The 18,741-nt window shown below is 42.6% G+C and overlaps 1 protein-coding gene across 5 annotated transcripts in view; it reads left to right on the top strand.

Moving 5' to 3' along the window:
• GRB10 (growth factor receptor bound protein 10) overlaps positions 1–18,741 on the top strand; it is a 359,795-nt gene that overhangs the window by 29,824 nt on the left and 311,230 nt on the right. For all 5 annotated transcript variants that reach the window (XM_039336399.1, XM_039336398.1, XM_039336397.1 and 2 more), the window contains exon 2: positions 781–878. In XM_039336399.1, coding sequence (XP_039192333.1) covers positions 828–878 — 51 coding nt within the window. In that variant the 5' untranslated portion in view covers positions 781–827. The remainder of the gene's footprint in view (positions 1–780; positions 879–18,741) is intronic.

Raw genomic sequence — 18,741 nt, 5'->3', positions numbered from 1 at the left:
AGATTGTAAGTGTAAAAAATGGTCATAAATCATAAAAATCCAGCAAGGAAGTTATAGGACAGATCAGCCTTCAACCAGTTGGCTCAAATGTAGATCGGAAAGCAAGAAAACCTTTATGAACAGTTGAATTAAAATCAAGTTGTGCTTAAAAAAACCAAACAATTGAAGGGAAGAGATAATTCACAAGCATCTGGAAATCTAACATGTATCTATCATTGAGCAAGAAGATTACTACTTTTTTAAAGAAGTTTCTACCTCCATGTGTCTGAGAGGGAGGATAATGATTGTTCTAGAACATTCTTGGAAGTTTACTAGAAATTCTTTTGGATAATCCAAATTTGTCTATATTTGGGGAAATCCCTACTCATACCTCCAAAAATTAGATGTTTTATATTCATTTCAAGAAGTGGGCTTTTTCATTAAAATATTTTTTTATAACCATCTGGAACATAAATTGAAGCAATTGTTTTCCTTTATTCAGTATGAAATGTCTAAAATCTTAGGAAATGCTTTTCCAAAGTCCAAAATAAATTTCTGACATTTTTCAATTGACAAATTATTCATGTAGTTACCATACTGAGTGATAACCAATTTAGCTGCCCTAATTTATTCTTGTAAATTAATATATTTTGCATGCAGAAGTTGTGAATATTACATATTTTTATTAAATTAGCCCAATGCTCTGAGTCCACACAAAATTCTGAATTACTAGGTATAACAATAAATAGATAATAAATATCTCTGGAATGATTTTCTCATTGGCTTGTTTTTGTATTGCAGATACTAAGAAACAGTAGATGTAATTTTGAAGAAGCACTGTCGGTGAAATGGCTTTAGCTGGCTGCCCAGATTCATTTTTGCATCATCCATATCTGATAGTAAGTTATCGCTTAATTAAATTCTGTATACTTCAACTGAATGTTCTCTCAGCAGGCTGTTTTGTTTAGGGCAGTTTCTCAGTATGGGCTAGTTTAAGGTGTTTCAGCTTCAACTTCTGGAATATACAAGAAGAAATTAAAATTAGCAATCTGCATAATATGAACTTTAGAGTTGCAGTATAAAATGCAATATAGTACACATACATAAATACACATGCACATGTGCATGCATGCACACATATATACAGCATACATACATATAGAAAGGTGTAGTCCTTGATTTACAACCACAACAGAGACCAAAATTTCTGTTGTTAAGCAAGACATTTATTAAATAAATTTTGCCCCATTTTATGACCTTTCTTGTCACAGTTGTTAAGTGAATCATTGCAGTTAGTAACAAATGGTTTAGTGAATCTGGCTTTCCCATTGACTTTGCTTGTCAGAAAGTCATAAAAGTTGATAACATGAATCCTGGACACATGTATTGTGCCAAATATATGACAGTTGTCAAGCACCCACATCACCATGGGGATGGTACAACAATTGTAAATGTGAAAAATGGTCATGTCATTTTTTTGAGTGCTGTTGTAACTTTGAATGGTCACTAAACAAATAGTTGTAAGTCGGGGAGGACTACCTATATATGGCTATCCATACTAAGGCAGGTTCAATTGCTCTTATTCTTTGCCTGATGCATACCCTCATACAAAATGTGGTAACCTTATGTGTTATTTCAAAGTTATATCACAAACTAGGAATTGCATATATCATTGTTTATTGTATTCTCTTTCCTAATGAAGTGTGAGATAAATAGAGCTTTTCATTTTCTGTATAAAAATGGTAAACACAAAGAACATATTTGCTATTTTCTACCTGTCCTGAGTTGTAAGGACATGCTCATAGTGAGTATAGTGAGTATAGTTTCCAGCTAGATGTGCTAAAGAGAGAGCATTATATTGGGCTAAAGTAAAAGCCCATCTCTGATTTGGGAAGTTAATTTGTGTAAGATACACAGCTGGTATATCTTTGGCTATCTGTTGTAGAAACCCGAGTTGTATTACTAGCATAAAAGTGTCAGTCTGTGTCAAATAGATATTGCTTAAGTATGACTCTTTTTGCTCATAATCGAAAAATATTAAGTGGGGGAAATCCTAGTGATAGAGCTTGTTGCAAAGGGCTTGTTTGCATCCACTTTGAAATCTGTTTTCTAATATCAGTGGAGCTAAATTTATAGAGAAGTGTCAGCTTCAACCATATTCTAGTGTCTACTCTCAAACTTCCAACTTCGATGCATAATGAAGCATTAGAAACATAGTCCAAGGTTTGTACTTGTGATGAAGTTTAGAAGTAACTCTTTAAATATTTTTTGTTTTTATTTTTTCTTGTTTCTTCCTTTCCCCCTTTCTCTTATATGTTCTATTCTGTCTTGCTTTATTCTTTTCCTTTCTGAGATTATTTTTCAGTCTTTTATTCTTGTTTTATCATGAAAATGCTAAAGATATCATTAAAAAACAAAAATAAAGAGTAATAAGCTATTAGGGGAGAACAGTGATTTTGAGATTAATCTGTCAATTTGCTTTGCTCACTTGCAAAATTTGGAAGACATGAACATTATGGACCCAAATCAACTAACAGTGAAAAACTTCCTTGAATCTGCTACATCTGTAGCACCACCTGAAAAACACTTGGTACAGTCAAAAAACTCTGATGGAACTATTGATTTAATGAAAAAATGATGGACAATGAAGAATACCAGAAGTTTCACTAATAAACTAGAGTACATTGAACTTTGCAAGACCATAAGAAAATGTATCCAAAAAAAAAATACATCAATTTAGCACAAAACTTGTGTAAAAGGCAATTGAAGAAAACCAAGAGATTAATAGAGAAAAATGCAGGCTTATAAATACAAGAAAGAAGGTTTTTCCCATTAAAACATGAAGATGGCTCTGTGTGTAACATAAGATAGGAAACACCCATGAAAGAGAAGTGCTAGATATCCTAGTGGAACAAGTATCAAATGCAATATAATCAGTGGTGGGATTCAGCCATTTCGCACCACTTTGGCAGAACCGGTAGCTAATTTTTTGTTGCCCAGGCCCAGAATGAATTTCTGGAAGCAGCATCCACACAGAGAACCGGTTGTTCACATGTTTGAATCCCATCACTGAACATAAATAATGAAAAATGGCACAAAGTTTCAGGAAATGACTGTGTTATGGTTGAAATGCTGAAAGCTGGCGGTCACAGTTTACATAAGATACTAGCAAAACTGTACTCGAGATGCCTCAGAGAAGAAAAAATACCAGATACATGAAAAAATGCTGAAGTGATTCTTATACACAAGATAGTTTAAAAAAACTATCCCCCAGTAAACCTTCTTTCAGTCATCTACAAGATTTTCACCAATATAATAGCAAGAAGAATATTGAGAACATTAAATAATGCACAGCCAAAGGAGCAGGAGGGTTCAGAAGTGGCTACAACACAGTGGATCATATCCAGGTTGTTCAGCAAGTCTTTGAAAGGCAAACGAGTACATATGCCTCTGTGCATCCCTTTCATTGACTACAAAAATTGATTCAATATTCCAGCAAGCAATAATTAATTCAATGCTCAACCAAGACATAGATTTACATAAATTTACTACAATCAATGTATGAAAAAATAACGGTGACAACTTGCCTTAATGATCTTAAAGAGCTGCACAAATTAGAATAACTATTTGGCTTAAAAATAAACTTGAAAAAGAACCAGGTTGTATTTAATAAATTCACCAAAGAATCTGGCGAAGAACTACATGGAGTAGACCACTACATATACCTCAGCCAATAAATATATATATATATATATATATATATATATATATATATATATATATGGTACATAATATAACAAATAAAATACGAACACCAGGAGAGTATAAATATAAAAATATACTTTACTAAAAGCTGCCAAGCTTTCGTTTGGAAACTCCAAACATCATCAGGGCTAAGGAGCCAGTAAACAATGATGACTTAAATGGGTTTTGCCGGCATCTGCACCCGGCTCATGGACCGCGTCACCGGTCCCGGCCGGTTAATTAGTGTTCCAGATGTTTCTTTATTACTCTCCTTACGCTTCCTTCTATGGTTCTTCCGGATCATTCCTTCCACTATCTCATTACTGGTATTCATCTCCTCCACCACCCCTTTATCCTTATTTCCTTCCATAGCACTGACCCTCCTCCCCTTTTTGTTTTCATTCTCCACCCTGGGGGCATCTGTTTCTCCTCTATCAGTGTTACAAGCTTCCCTGGGCTCACTGACGCTCCCCCACACACACGCTTTTCCCAATCCCTGCTCCACACCCTTTCTTCTCACTCTTCCACTGTCATGAGTAACTTTCATACGGGTGTTACATATTTGGGGGTCTATGCCCTCCTCCTCTGTCCTGGCAATCTTCGTGTCGACAGTTCTCCACCGTTCCATTTGTTTGCTGCGTGATCGGGTGCTTACCCCGTCTCTCAATTCATCCCTCCTCCCTATCGCACGCTCTTCCCCATTGCTGATAGGAATGGTATTCAGGCGGACACCAGGTCTCCAGATCTCTGCATTCTGATTCCCTGCGTTCTCACTCCCCTCTTCTGTGCTCGTCTTTGGGGGGACTTCAAAATGTTCGTCCCGGGAGGGGGCTGTATTGTTGGTGGGGGTATTCCTTGTCTGCAGGGAATCCAGGCAGAATTCCGTGTCTCTCCCTTTCACCGTATGCCTAGGCAATCGAGCCATGCTTTCGTTCTTCTTCTCCCCTCTACCCACAGCATCAGGCTGCAGGCTCCTCATGCTGGATCTTCCACACTCTCCACAGTTGTTGTTAAGTTCTGGGGGTGGGGGTCTATCATGATGATATTGGGGGAGGGGGAGGTCTTCCATCGGTGGATGATTACGTGTGTTTGACAGTGGTAGCCTCCTCAGACGTTCATTAGAGCGGTATTGGTGTTGATTGGGCGAAACGGGGGTGTCCCTGGAGTGTAGAGGGTTGGCCAAAGTTCCATCTATCTGTTCAGGATGGAGGCCAGGTATCCCGTCACGTTTACAGCTGTGCAAGCATTGTTCAGGCCGCTTATAATAATTGGCATGGTGTTTAAAATCCCATTTCCTCAATGCTTGTTGAGCTGGATGTAAGTCAATGTGACGATTAACCGCATCTTTGTTGGAATACCACGCCTCTTTCAATAGCCGGCCTCCCTTAGTGGCATCCTCAGACATAATGCAAACATTCACAAAGTCAAACTGGTGGCCATGTTGTGCCATATGCATCCACAATTGAGAATGCTGCTCGCCCCTTCTTATAGCTAACTGATGTTCATGCAAGCGAGATCTTAAACGCTTAGCTGTTTCACCCACATAGTTGCCATCGCAGTTCTTGCAATTGATTTTATAGATTACTGCTGATCTATCCATGGCAGGGAGTGGGTCCTTGGGGCGAACGACTTTGGACCATAATGTCTGATTGGGTCTGTGGGCCACTTCTATTCCATGGGGGGCCAGCAGTCTGGCTGTTGCCTCCGAGACGTTATTAATATATGGCAAAGAAACACGCATTCTTTGTAATGATGGTTCCTCTCTCTTTTGGTTGTTCCGGGACTGGGGTATAAGACCGTACTGTCTGATAAACCTCAAAGGGTACCCATTACGTTGGCAAATCCGGAAAAGGTATTGCCTTTCTTTCTTCTTAAACTCCTCAGTGCTGCAGTGGGAGTCCACGCGTTTAAACAATGCTTTAATGCAGCTAGCTTTATGAGATACGGGGTGGTTGCTCCTATAGTGGAGTATTCTGTCCGTGTGGGTGGGTTTACAAAACACCCCTGTAAATAACGTCCCATCCAACTGACGGTATATTGACACGTCCAGGAAGGCTAGGTGACCTTGTTTTTCTTCCTCCAGTGTAAACTGGATGTCGGAGCAGATCGAGTTAAGTACTCTCATAAAGGTAGCTACATGTTGTTTTTTAACAACCGCAAACGTGTCATCCACGTACCGAACCCAAAATTTGGGTTGGTATAAGGCCATAGCCCTGTGTTCTATCTGCTGGAGTACTATTTCCGCTATAGTGTTAGAAATGGGGGAGCCCATAGGTGTCCCTTTAACTTGTTCGAAGATGGTGCCCTGGAAGGTGAAATAGGTGGTGAGACATATTTCCACTAATTGCAGGAGGTCATCTGTCTGAAGGGAGTCCTGGTGGTGGCTCCCTTCTGTATTCCTCAAGCGCTCTCCCAGAGCTGAAATAGCTAAGTCCTGGGGGATGGAGGTGAAGAGGGAGATAACGTCGAACGATACCATCCTCTCATCATCCTCCACCTTAAGGGTCTTAATTCTGTTGAGGAATTCTTCTGCAGAATTGACCGTTGTGGGGCTACCTTCCACAAGGTGGCCCAGACGAGTGCTAAGCCACTTCACTAATCCCGATGTAGGGGTACCTATAAATGACACGATAGGGCGAAGTGGGGTGCCTTCCTTGTGGATTTTTGGGAGCCCGTAAAATCTAGCGAGCGCCGTGTCACGGGGGCGTATCTTCTTTAGGGTATCATCTCCGATTTTCTTACTGCGTTTAAGATTATTAAGCAGTTTGTTGATTTTATTCCTAAGGGTCCTTCTCAACTATCCTATAGGCTGTTCTATCATTGAGGAGTTCGAGCGCCTTGGTGGTATACAGCGTCTTATCCATGACAACGGTCATCCTCCCTTTATCTGCTGGGAGTATAACAATGCTATCATCTCTTTTAAGTTGTCGAAGGGCTTGGGTTTCATCCCTAGATAGCACGTGATGGAATCTATGGCTTGTAAGTAGCCCAGTGACCTGTTGTCTTATCGAACTCTTAGTATCTTCATCCCCCCCTATGTTATGCATAGCTGGCTCTAAGGCCGCTATGAAATCTAAAGCACTAGCGTCCATCAGGTTATGGCCTATATCACGCTGCAGCAAGGTGAGTTGTGAATGGGTAAGTATTTTAGAAGAGAGGTTGCAGACCAGTCCACCCATAGAGCTGTTACTATATTTTAACTTACGTAATGGGTTCATCTTGTGACTGAGACGTGTTGCTGTTTCTTGTCTCGTTTTCTTCTCCACCGTCTCAATATGGTGAATCAATTCTTGGAGGTGATGTCTCGATAACATGGCCTCACATTGCCTTTGGCAGTCTTGGACCCATTGTTTCAATGCTCCGACTCGCCTATGTTGGTCGTTAATGAGGGCCCGCATAGTCTTGTGTTGAAATTGGTAGATGGCTTGTTGGCATTCGATGGAATCAATTATGGGTTTCTTCCTCAATGATTTAAGTGGCAGGTTTTCTCGGATGCAGGAGTGTAGGAACGCTATTTTACGATAGCTTGCTGAAATACGGCATGTCAGTTTCTCCCATTTTCTGGCTAAAAGCAAAGCTGCTCTGTCATAATGCTGGAAAATTTGCATAAAAATACGACTCCTGGGCATGTCTATGGTACAAATAAAATACGAACACCAGGAGAGTATAAATATAAAAATATACTTTACTAAAAGCTGCCAAGCTTTCGTTTGGAAACTCCAAACATCATCAGGGCTAAGGAGCCAGTAAACAATGATGATTTAAATGGGTTTTGCCGGCATCTGCACCCGGCTCATGGACCGCGTCACCGGTCCCGGCCGGTTAATTAGTGTTCCAGATGTTTCTTTATTACTCTCCTTACGCTTCCTTCTATGGTTCTTCCGGATCATTCCTTCCACTATCTCATTACTGGTATTCATCTCCTCCACCACCCCTTTATCCTTATTTCCTTCCATAGCACTGACCCTCCTCCCCTTTTTGTTTTCATTCTCCACCCTGGGGGCATCTGTTTCTCCTTAGCCCTGATGATGTTTGGAGTTTCCAAACGAAGAGCTGTGCGCAGGCTTTGACATACTTATAAAAAGACTCTCACACTTCCTGGCGCACTAGCCCTGAGGATGCCGGCAGGTGACGGCGAAAGCTTGGCGCTTTTTAATTAAACATTTATAGTTTTATCTTTACCCTGGTGTTCATTTTATTCTTTTCCATGAATATTCCCAGGGCTCATGTTTTTAATTTTCTTAACTGTGAATATAATAGAGCAGTTTTGCTCAGAGCCAGGAAGTGGGAGAAGTTCGCACGGAGAGTCTCAACTAACTACTGCAAACTAGCATTCCTCCATGGATGTATTAAGGAGAATTTGACACCGAACTCATTAAGAAGAAGACCTACGGTGGACTCCTTGGAGTGCCGGCAAGCAGTTCGCCAATTCCAACGATGCACGTTATACACGCTGATCAATGACCAACATAGGAGAATATGGAACCTAAAGAAGTGGATCCAGGAGCATCGGAACGTTTGTAACATAGAACTGAGTAACCAACATTTCAAGATGCTGGACCAACATATTCGACAAACTATGGCCCAGACGACCCGGCACATGACTGAGATGTTCCTAAAGAGAATGAACTTATTACGTGAGTCCCATAATAGCATTCCATCGGGGAGAGTGGTACATAACTTGTCCTCTAAAGCATTAAATCAACCACAACTTTCCCTACTGCAACGAGATATTACGGATGCGAATACGCTTGATTTTGTGGCAGCGTTAGAGCCCGCCTTACTTCGCATGAGAGTAGGGGAGGAAACCAAGAACTTGGTTAGGCAGCAAGTCACAGGTCTAGTCATGAGCCATAGGCGCTATCAAACATTATCAATGAAAGAAAGAGTAGCCCTGAGTCAGCTTAAGAAAGATGACACCATTGTCATCCTCCCAGCCGATAAGGGGAGGGCAACAGTTGTCTTAGATAAAGAGGTGTATGTAAGTAAAGCTTTGGACTTACTCCAAGACGGTGCTGCTTATAGAGTAGTTAACAAAGATCCCTCCACTATGTTAAAGAACCGTACTAATAAACTCATTGATGACTTCAGACGCAATGGGAGGATGGGGGAGGATGTATTGAGAAGGATACACCCTGGCGATTCATCACTTGCCAGATTTTATGGCTTACCAAAAATACATAAATCCAACGTCCCCCTCCGTCCCATTGTCGCATTTAGGGGCACACCCACTTTTGAACTTGCCAAGTGGCTGAGCATACGCACTGGCCACTTGGCAAATGATAGCAATACCACTGTGAGATCGGCAGAAGAATTCCTCAGCAAAATTGGGACCCTGAGGGTGGAAGAAGATGAGGTCATGGTCTCTTTTGATGTGGTCTCCTTATTTACTTCCATCCCGCAAGAACTTGCGATTACGATCTTAAGAGACCGGTTAAATCAAAGAGGCCAGAGGCAACACCAAGACTCCCTCCAGACGGAAGATCTTATAAAACTGATGGGAGTCTGCCTCAATACTTATTTCACCTTTCAGGGCACCATATATGAACAGATTAAAGGAACACCTATGGGGTCACCGATCTCCAGTGTGATTGCAGAGGTAGTGCTCCAACAACTGGAACACATAGCGATGGCCCAATATCAGCCAAAGTTTTGGGCCCGCTATGTGGACGACACGTTTGTTGTCATCAAGAGGCGGCACAAGTCTGACTTTATGGGCATTTTGAATTCGGTATACCTAGACATCCAGTTCACTATGGAAGAGGAAAATCAGGGCAGCCTAGCGTTTCTAGATGTATTGGTACAGCGCCAGTTGGACGGATGTCTGACTACTAAGGTATACCGGAAACCAACATACACGGATAGGATTCTGCACTTCGAGAGTAACCATCCGATGGCCCATAAGGTCAGCTGTGTCAGGACCTTGTTTAAATGTGTGGAGTCACACTGCAGCACCACCAAAGCCAAGAGGGAAGAGAAAAATTATCTCTTCCAAGTGTGCAAACGCAACGGGTACCCAGCCAAGTTTGTCAATCGAGTTAGTAAACCATCTGGAGTCCGGAGTAACCCCACACCTCAAGAACCTACACCTCAGACAACTACACGGATTACCCTCCCCTATATCCATAATGTCTCAGAGGCTACAGCAAGGATCTTGGCACCACAAGTGGCCCATAGACCAAATCAAACACTGCGGGTGGCTATAATGCACCCTAAGGACCCGCTCCCCAACATTGAAAGATCGGCAGCCGTCTATAAGATTGACTGTATGGACTGCCAATGCAATTATGTTGGGGAGACAGCTAAACGAATTAAGACCAGGGTCCATGAACATAAGCTAGCAGTGAGAAGGGGAGATCAATACTCCCAGATATGGGCACACATGGCTGAATGGGACCATAGATTCAACTTCAATGAGATTAGCGTATTGGCGAGTGACAACACTAAGGGAGGCCGCCTACTCAGGGAGGCATGGCTTTCAGATAGCAATTCCATCAATCGACATGTTGACCTGTGCCCAGCGTATGTGGCCTTAAGATCATGGAGTGCAAGTAACCAGCGGCAGCACCCCCGACGACCCAGCAACAGCCTCAGCAGTATCAAAGAGGAAGAGTCAACCCCCCAACTGATCCGGAGTAGTCCAGAGGAGGAAAGCCAGCCATGGAATATCCCAGTGACACTAGCAAGGGCACCGCAACCCCAAAGAACCAAAGGAACGGTGAAAATTAAGACCCAGAATCCCGAGACCACGAATACCCGAGGTACTGTGACTAATGCAAAGGGAGATACAACTAGTGAAAGGGGGGAAGAATTTCTAAATACGACGACCTACCCGTATATAGAAATGAATGCACTAGCCGACTCAGAAAGAGAGGAAAGATCCCCCTGCTCGGCTAAGATAGCCAGACTGGGGGAGTGGGAACTGCAAAGCGTAACTAATGATAGACCTGGGAATGCCACTAGGGAGAAAGAAAAGAATAGATCGGAACGGAGGGGAAGACGGAGGGGGGAGACTCGCGAAGTCGACGAAGCGCAGGAGACCGGACCATCACGCTCCCCATCTGTGAACCCCGAAGACCTCCGTGAGACTTACGTAAACACCAGCAACGTAGGAAAGAAAAGGAAAATGGGAGAAAAGTGCTGTAACAACCAAGGGGAATGTAGTCTCGCTGCTGCTGCCCCCCCCCAGACCGGTTACCCGTAGCATGACGTGCGCAAAGCAGTGGGAATTGCGGAGTGTGACTAGCGATGGACCCGTGAATGGCATTGGGGAGAAAGAAAGGAATAAACTGGAGCGAGGTGGAGGACGGAGGGGGGGGGATTCGCGGTGTGAGTCCTGGGGATCTCCGTGAGACATGCGCAGACACCGGCAATGTAAGAGAGAGAAGGAAAACGGGAGAAAAGTGCTGGGGCAATCAAGGGGAATGCGATTACGCTACCACCCCCCCCCCAGACCAGTTACCCGCAGTATGGCTTACGCAAAACAATTAAGTACAACGGCAGTTAGAAAACCACCACCCCTCAACTAAACAACTCACCTCCCAACCCCAGGCCATCATTAAGTCACAACCAACTTGCAACAACTTACAAGATCACCCGGATGAGAGTTGTGTAGCAAGTGAAAGCATTAAAACCAAAGGAGGAAGTTACCGCAGAAGGAGTAACTGGGTAAACGATGATTGTGAAAAGAACATGAAATACGTACTGCTACCCGCACCCGGGGGGAAAGAACTAAAGCATAGAGACCACCGAAATAATAGAGACTCTTATCCATTCACCCCAAAGTTAAAGGAAAACAGGATGGATGCGGAGAGACACGTAACTGAAAGGAACAGGAAAGAACAGACCAGTCCTACGCAATTGAATCAATCCGGCCCGATGACGAGGTCGAAGAGCCGTGCGCAGGCTTTGACATACTTATAAAAAGACTCTCACACTTCCTGGCGCACTAGCCCTGAGGATGCCGGCAGGTGATGGCGAAAGCTTGGCGCTTTTTAATTAAACTTTTATAGTTTTATCTTTACCCTGGTGTTCATTTTATTCTTTGCCATGAATATTCCCAGGGCTCATGTTTTTAATTTTCTTAACTGTGAAAATATATATATATATATATATATATATATATATATATATATATATATATATATATATATATATTATATATATTATATATATATATATATATATATATACACACACACACACACACACACATACCTCAGCCAATGGATCTCAATAGAAAATGATACAAGAAAGGAAATGGAACGGTATGTTAAATGTGGTTAGCAGGCATTTGGCAAGCTAAACCTAATTTTGAAAAACAACCTCCTCCTTTGCCTAAAGTTTTTGGTAAGTGTGTACTATCTGCTCTAATATATGCCCTCACAATTGATTCAAAAGCTACAAGTGGTGCTGTCAAAACCAATTTCTTTGGTGGGGGGTCTTTTTCTTTTTCCCTTCTATGGGTTTTGCCATACTTCTAGGGGGAAGGGGGAGACCTTTGAGGGATTGTATGTGTATTGTCCTTTCGCTTAGCTGCTACAATATATCCTCTCCACTTCCTCTATCTGCTTTCTCTTTCAACTATTCTCCCCTTGATGTCAACCTGGGTGAGAAAGGAATGTGCCTCTAGCCATCTGGCTTATCTCTTGCTGTGGAAGAGAAGGTACAAAGACCCAACAACTTTTTCAAAGCCTTGGGAACGGTGTCTTATCAGCTTCCTTCCCAGTGAACTTTAACACCTGGGGATTGGGCCGTTTGAACTGACCAGATTAACTGTTGGGGTCAAGTTTGCTTTTTGTTCTTTTAACCTATTGATTTGAGCAGGAAACCCTCAGATCCTACCTTCTATGCCTGCTGTCAACTTCTAACAAAAGTTCCTTTTGGGATGAATCTGTTTCAAGAATTCTGCTTTCTTGGGAAGAGATTTTTGAAGCGGGTCCTTACAGGGGCAAAGAGCCTTGGAAATATCAAGTTGTCAAAGCAAGAACATTGATGTTAGCAGCGTTGACATCCACCCTCCCCCTTACAAAAAGGACAAATCCTGCAATGCAAACAAAAGCACAGGTTAGGGGTTGCCTCTTGGTTTGTTAGGATGTTTTTTTTATAGAACCTATTAATGAGTCTGTCAACTTTTCATTGCTAGATTTCACCCAAGTGGCCTCAGGCAGTGTATATCCTTCCATTGCACTAAGTACTGCAATTTCCCTTTAAAAATTCTTGAATCAAGAATATGCTTTACTTCATAGTGAGTCTGCCCTGCCACTACAAGAGGTACAGGTGCCTTCTTAGGGGGACTTAAGGTAGAATCCCGAAAAGGTTTCAATAGGCTACAATGGAAAACAGGGTGAACTTTCCCCAAGAGCCTGGGAAGTTTTAGTTCTACCGTGACCGGGTTAATGATCTTTACAATGGGGAAAGGTCCTAAGTACTTTAGTCTTAACTTCTTACTAGGTAACTTAAGCCATAAATATTTGGTGGACAGATAAACCTTTTCTCCAACTTGAAATGTCCTTTGAGGAGCCCTTTTTTATCTGCTTGTTTTTTGTATGTCTCGGAAGCCTTTTTCTTTCTTTTTTTTTTATTAAAAAGTTTTATAAGTTTTACAAAAAGAACAAAACAATACAAAAACAAAAAACAACATATACAAAAAAAATTAAACATTACACAACAAAACCCCCCTTCCCCAACCCCCACCCAAACACCCCCCCTTCCCCCCCTGAGCTTCCCAGAGCAGAATATAGGCTTAATTAAAAAACAATTAAAAATTATGTTTATAAAAAAAGGAAAATATGACATTAAAATATATATGTATATATATAAAAATAAAAATTATGAAAAGGCTATATAATATTTTTTTATATCCAGTTTAAATTGTATAAATTTTATCCACTTATCCCAAACAGCAAGAAATTTCACTTGCGTTTGTTCCTTTAAAAAAGCCGAAATCTTTGCCATTTCCGCCAAATAAGACACTTTAAGAAACCACTCTTGCAAGGTAGGCAGAGATTCCTTCTTCCAATATTGCCCTACTAACAGCCTTGTGGCTGTAATCAAATTTAACATCAATATAACCTCCTTTGTATCACAATCAGTAACTATACCCAACAAAAATAATTGCGGAGTAAATTTTACCCTCCTTCTAAAAATTCTCTGGATATTCCACCATATCTTAATCCAAAATGCTTTTATCTCTCTGCACGACCACCAAATATGATAATAAGTAGCGTCCATACAACCACATCTCCAACATTTAGGTTGTAAGTCAGGGTACATAAGAGACATTTTTTGTGGATCAAGGTGCCATCTATAAAACATTTTATAAAAATTCTCCCTTAAGTTCTGTGCTTGTGTAAATTTGACATTTCTCACCCAGATGGTTTCCCAGGTATCCAGTGGAACTGGCTCACCAAAGTTCTGCGCCCATCTGATCATACAATCTTTAATTAGTTCCGTTTCTGAATCCAATTCAACTAAAACCCCATAAATCCTCTTAATGTGGGTTTGTCTTTGATCCTTCACTTGCTTAATAAGATTTTCATCTTCTCTAAGAAAACCCACCTTACAATCCACCTTCCATCTATCTACTAGTTGCCTATAGGAAGCCTTTTTCAAAGCAGTTTTTGTGGTTTTCCAGACTTCTTCCCACCCCCTCACCCATTGATCAAGAGTTTGGGAAGCGGAGGGCCCTTGAGGATATTCAGGTATTGGGCTGAACTCTTTTCCTGTGCCATTTTAAAAGGCATGAAGCCGGTGCTACTGTGAACAGAGTTATTGTAAGCCACCTTTGCGAAAGGGAGGAGGTCAGTCTAGTTCATTTGTTGATAATCCACATAGCATTGGAGATACTGTTCCACCATTGAGTTGGCAGATTCAGCCGTCCCATTGGTAGATGGTGAAAGGCTAATGATAGTCCTTGAGATGAGCCAATTAGTTTAAGAAAACCTAGCTGTAAACTGCACCCCCCTGTTAGAAATTATTCATTTTGGTGTGTCATGGAGTCTGTAGATGTGTTTCAAGAACATCTTGGTTAGTCGTTGGGCAGACGGGAGCCCTTTGCAGTTAATAAAGTCAACCTGCTTTGAAAAAAGATGATCGTATTTCCCCTACTTCCAGGTAGGTCTAATATAAAATCCATAGCAATTTCTTCCCATGATTGGGAAAGGTTTGCCACTGGTTGTAATAACCCAGGGGGTTTCCCCGGAATTCTTTTCATGGTGGCACATACAGCACAACATAGGTTTCTACGTCCTGTTTCAACCCCAGCCACCAAAATTGTCAATGGATGAGGTAAAGTATTTTTAAATATCCAAAGTGCCCAGTCTGTTTTACCTAATGGCCATGACGGAGGACGTTAAGGCAGAGGTCTCAGTCAAGTACAGCTTTCCCCCTTTGTAAGCCAAACCATCCCTACAAGTTAGGAAGGTTTGATTGTCCTTGAACCATTGGTTAGTGAGGAGCTCTCGTTTTATTTTCTTTGCCCCAGGGTCATTGGGATTTGGGGCTTTTGAAGGCAGGACTCTGCACAGTGTGAGTTGAGAAGCAGTTTGTAGAGTGGAAATAATTGCTTCATTAACTTCTTCATGCTGGCTCTTATACTGGGGCAGTCTGGATAAAGCATGAGCTAAGACATTCCCCCTCTCTGGTATGCACTTTTGAGTGAAATTAAACCAGTTAAAGTATTGTACCCATTGTACTTGTTTTGGGGACAATTTGTGGGGAGTTTTCAGTGCTTCTAGGTTTTTGTGATCAGTCCATACCTCGAAAGGCACCTTGCTCCCTTCTAGACAGTATCGCCAGTTTAATAGAGTCCATCGGATTGCAAAGGCTTCCTTCTCCACATAGCCCACCTCCTCTTGCACTCAGTGAATTTTTTTGAGGTGTAGGCACATGGATATAGGGTCCCACTCTGGTTCTTTTGCAATAACACAGTTCCGACGGCCACATCGCTGGCATCGGCCTGAATCACAAAGGGCTTCCCTGGGCAAGGATGCTTTAAAACCAGTTTGATTGCAAATAGCCTTTTTAAATTCTCAAAAGTGGTTTGACAGTTCATAGTCCATGCTAATAGTTGGCCCGGACATGCCTTTCCTCCCTCCTTGCCTGTTTTCAGTAATTCCTTTAGGGGTAAGGCAATTTCAGCAAAGGAGGGAATGAACTGGTGGTAGAAGTTGGTGAATCCCAGAAAGCTTTGGAGTTTTTTTGCAAATCTTTGGGGGCTGACATTCAATTACGGCTTTCACTTTGGTCGGGTCCATTTCAATGCCTTCACTGGAAATTCTGTAGCCAAGATAATCTAGTCGGGTCTGGTGAAACTCACACTTTGATAGTTTAACGTAAAGTTTGGCATTCAAGAGTTTCTTTAGCACTTCTCTCACTAGTTTTACAGCCATGTTAGTGCTGTATATCAGGATGTCATCAAGATACACCAAAACCCCTTTGTATAAATGGGCATGTAGTACCTGATTGATCAGCTGCATGAAGACAGCTGGTGCCCCATATAGTCCAAATGGCATGACTTTAGATTAATAACTCCCCATGGGACAGTTAAAGGCAGTCTTCCACTCATCTCCCTCCTTTATCCTCACCTGGTAATATGGCTCTTTTAAGTCCAACTTAGTGAAGACACTCCCCTTTGCCAGGTGGGTTAGTAAGTCCTTCAGGAGGGGAAGGGGGTATTTGTTTTCCATGCTCACAGTGTTCAGACCTTAATAATCCACACAGAGATGAAGTAACCCGTCTTTTTTTTCTTTAAATAACACCGGGGTTCCCAAGGCAGACTTGGCCGGTTCGATAAATCCCCTTGCTAGGTTCTTGTCCACATACTGCTGCATCTCCTCCATTTCAAGGGGGGACATAGTGTACATTCTTGGTTGTGGGAATTTTGATGACGAGGACTTAGGGGCAGTATCAATTGTGAATACGTACAGATGGCCCCTCTCTCTCTGGTTACTGGCAGAGTCCTGGATGCAGGGTCATGAAAGGACAGCAAGTAAAACACCCAATGTTCTAACCCAACCGAGAACATATGATATCTTTAGGGAAACAACCAAAAGGGAACATGTTTAGCTACTTCTGCTTTCTCCCTTCTTATCTACAGTGTGTCAGACTTACTGGGTAAAATTTTTATCTTATGTGTGTCAGCTTTGCTGGATGGGTTGCTTATGTAATTAGAAAGAATAAATACAAGGATTTCTTGTCATTCGGGGCTCCTCTCATTATAGAAGTCCGTCTCTATTCAGTTGAATAAAAAGCTTGAAGGAAACTCAGAACCTGCATATCAGTTTGGCTTCCAGTAACAGTTCAACAGAGCAATCATTGGGTCGGGGGGGAGGCAGGGTGTCACATTCTTTCTCACTAAATGCCTCTGCTAGGTCCTGGTACTTGCTGGGGATGAGTGGCTCGCCTGGTTGAGACAAGGTAGCTATTTGCGCTAGCTCATTGGGTGGGCTAAGTTCTCCTGTAACGTCCGTCGAGTTAAGGGGGGGCTTAGGTCCTATAGGTAACCTCACAGTCCTCATTCCCTTCTCCCATCAGATAAATGGCTTCCATTTGTGTAACTAGGCTAGTCCTAGGATCATGGCCTCAGTCATTTTCAGAGCCACCATGAAATGAATGAACTCCCAGTGCTCACCTATTTCTAAGTGTAGGGGTTCAGTCAATTGCGTGACCAAAGTTCCTCCTATTAGGGAGCCATCGGCTTGCTCAAATTTTACGAGTTTGGAGAGCAGCCTTGCTCATATGCCCATTTTCGGAGCAAGTGACAAGTTAATAATGCATCGGGAGCATCCAGAGTCCACTAGTACTTTGAAATCTACCTGTGCCCCCATCTTAGGGATTATGAGTTTGGCAGGTAGTGAAAAAGGTGGAACATGTTGACTCATTATTGGGTCATTCTCTCCTTCATTGTCACTGTCGTAGGAGGGTAGAGTGACGGCAAGTCCAGCTTGGATCTCGGCACTCTCCTATGTGGGGGATGTGACTTGGGCAATGAGTTCCTGTGTGATCCAGTTGGATTTCTCTTTCGCTGGCTGCTGGGCTGGTTTCTTTCTCACTGGTGGTCCTGGTCTATTATGAGGGTAAGGGACTGGGCAAGTTGTAAGTTTCCTTACAAAAGTTTTCTTACAAATGTTGCATTAGTGGAGTAGGTAATCTTAACTACTGAGTATTAAAGATATCTGTAACAAAATATTTGCAAGCAACCAGCCAACTCGATTGAAGTACTTGATTGGTGGGCCTGAAGTACTTGATTGGTGGGCCTGCAGGTGACCTGGGATTTTTAGTAGTTGTGGCAGTTGGAGGCTTTTGGGGGGCCTGCCATTTGGGTTGATCTGGCCTCGGCTCGGCTTCTTGTGGAGGTGGCTTCTTATAGTAGGCAAGCTGGATGTCCAGTCTTACTGCTGCCTGGTATCATTCTTGCAACTGATTAGGGATTGCTTGATAGACACAAGCCTGGGAGAGGTGGTTGTTTAGTCCCTCCTTGAAGTGATGGACTAGGGATTGCTCGGCCCACCTCTCTATTCGGCCGGCTATCTTGCAAAATTCTTGTATGTATTCCAGTGCAGGCCTGCCTGCTTGTCTTATCTTGTGGACTTGCTCCTCCGCTTTGAGGGCAATGGATGGGTCCTCAAACCTTGCTCTCAGTCCTAGGAGGAAGAGATGGGGTCCCCCAACTCGGGTGCTTGCTCGTTGTATAAATTGTTTAGCCACTTGGATGATTCCTCTTCCAAGCTGGACGCAACCACGTTGACCATAGTGGCTGTGTTCGGGTAGAAATAGGTACAGTGGTTCAAGTGAGAACACACCTGGTTGAGGAAAAAGATCAGCTTCTCCAGTCTCCATCGAAGGTTGCTCTAAGAGGTGGCACCATCAGTGGTTGCTGTGTTCCCCAGGGAGCCTGCATTCCCAGTGGTCGCTGGCCTCCCCGCTGTGGATGTTGCACCCCCAACAGTTGCTGGCCTCCCCATGGCAGCTGCTGCATCTCCAGTTGCTGCAGACCTTCCAGCGGTTGTTGCATGT

This window comes from Crotalus tigris, unplaced genomic scaffold (genome assembly GCF_016545835.1).
Source record: "Crotalus tigris isolate CLP2741 ecotype Arizona unplaced genomic scaffold, ASM1654583v1 scf7180000017666.379230911805:20528666, whole genome shotgun sequence".
Taxonomy (NCBI): domain Eukaryota; kingdom Metazoa; phylum Chordata; class Lepidosauria; order Squamata; family Viperidae; genus Crotalus; species Crotalus tigris.
This window is presented reverse-complemented; position numbering and strand designations above follow the sequence as displayed.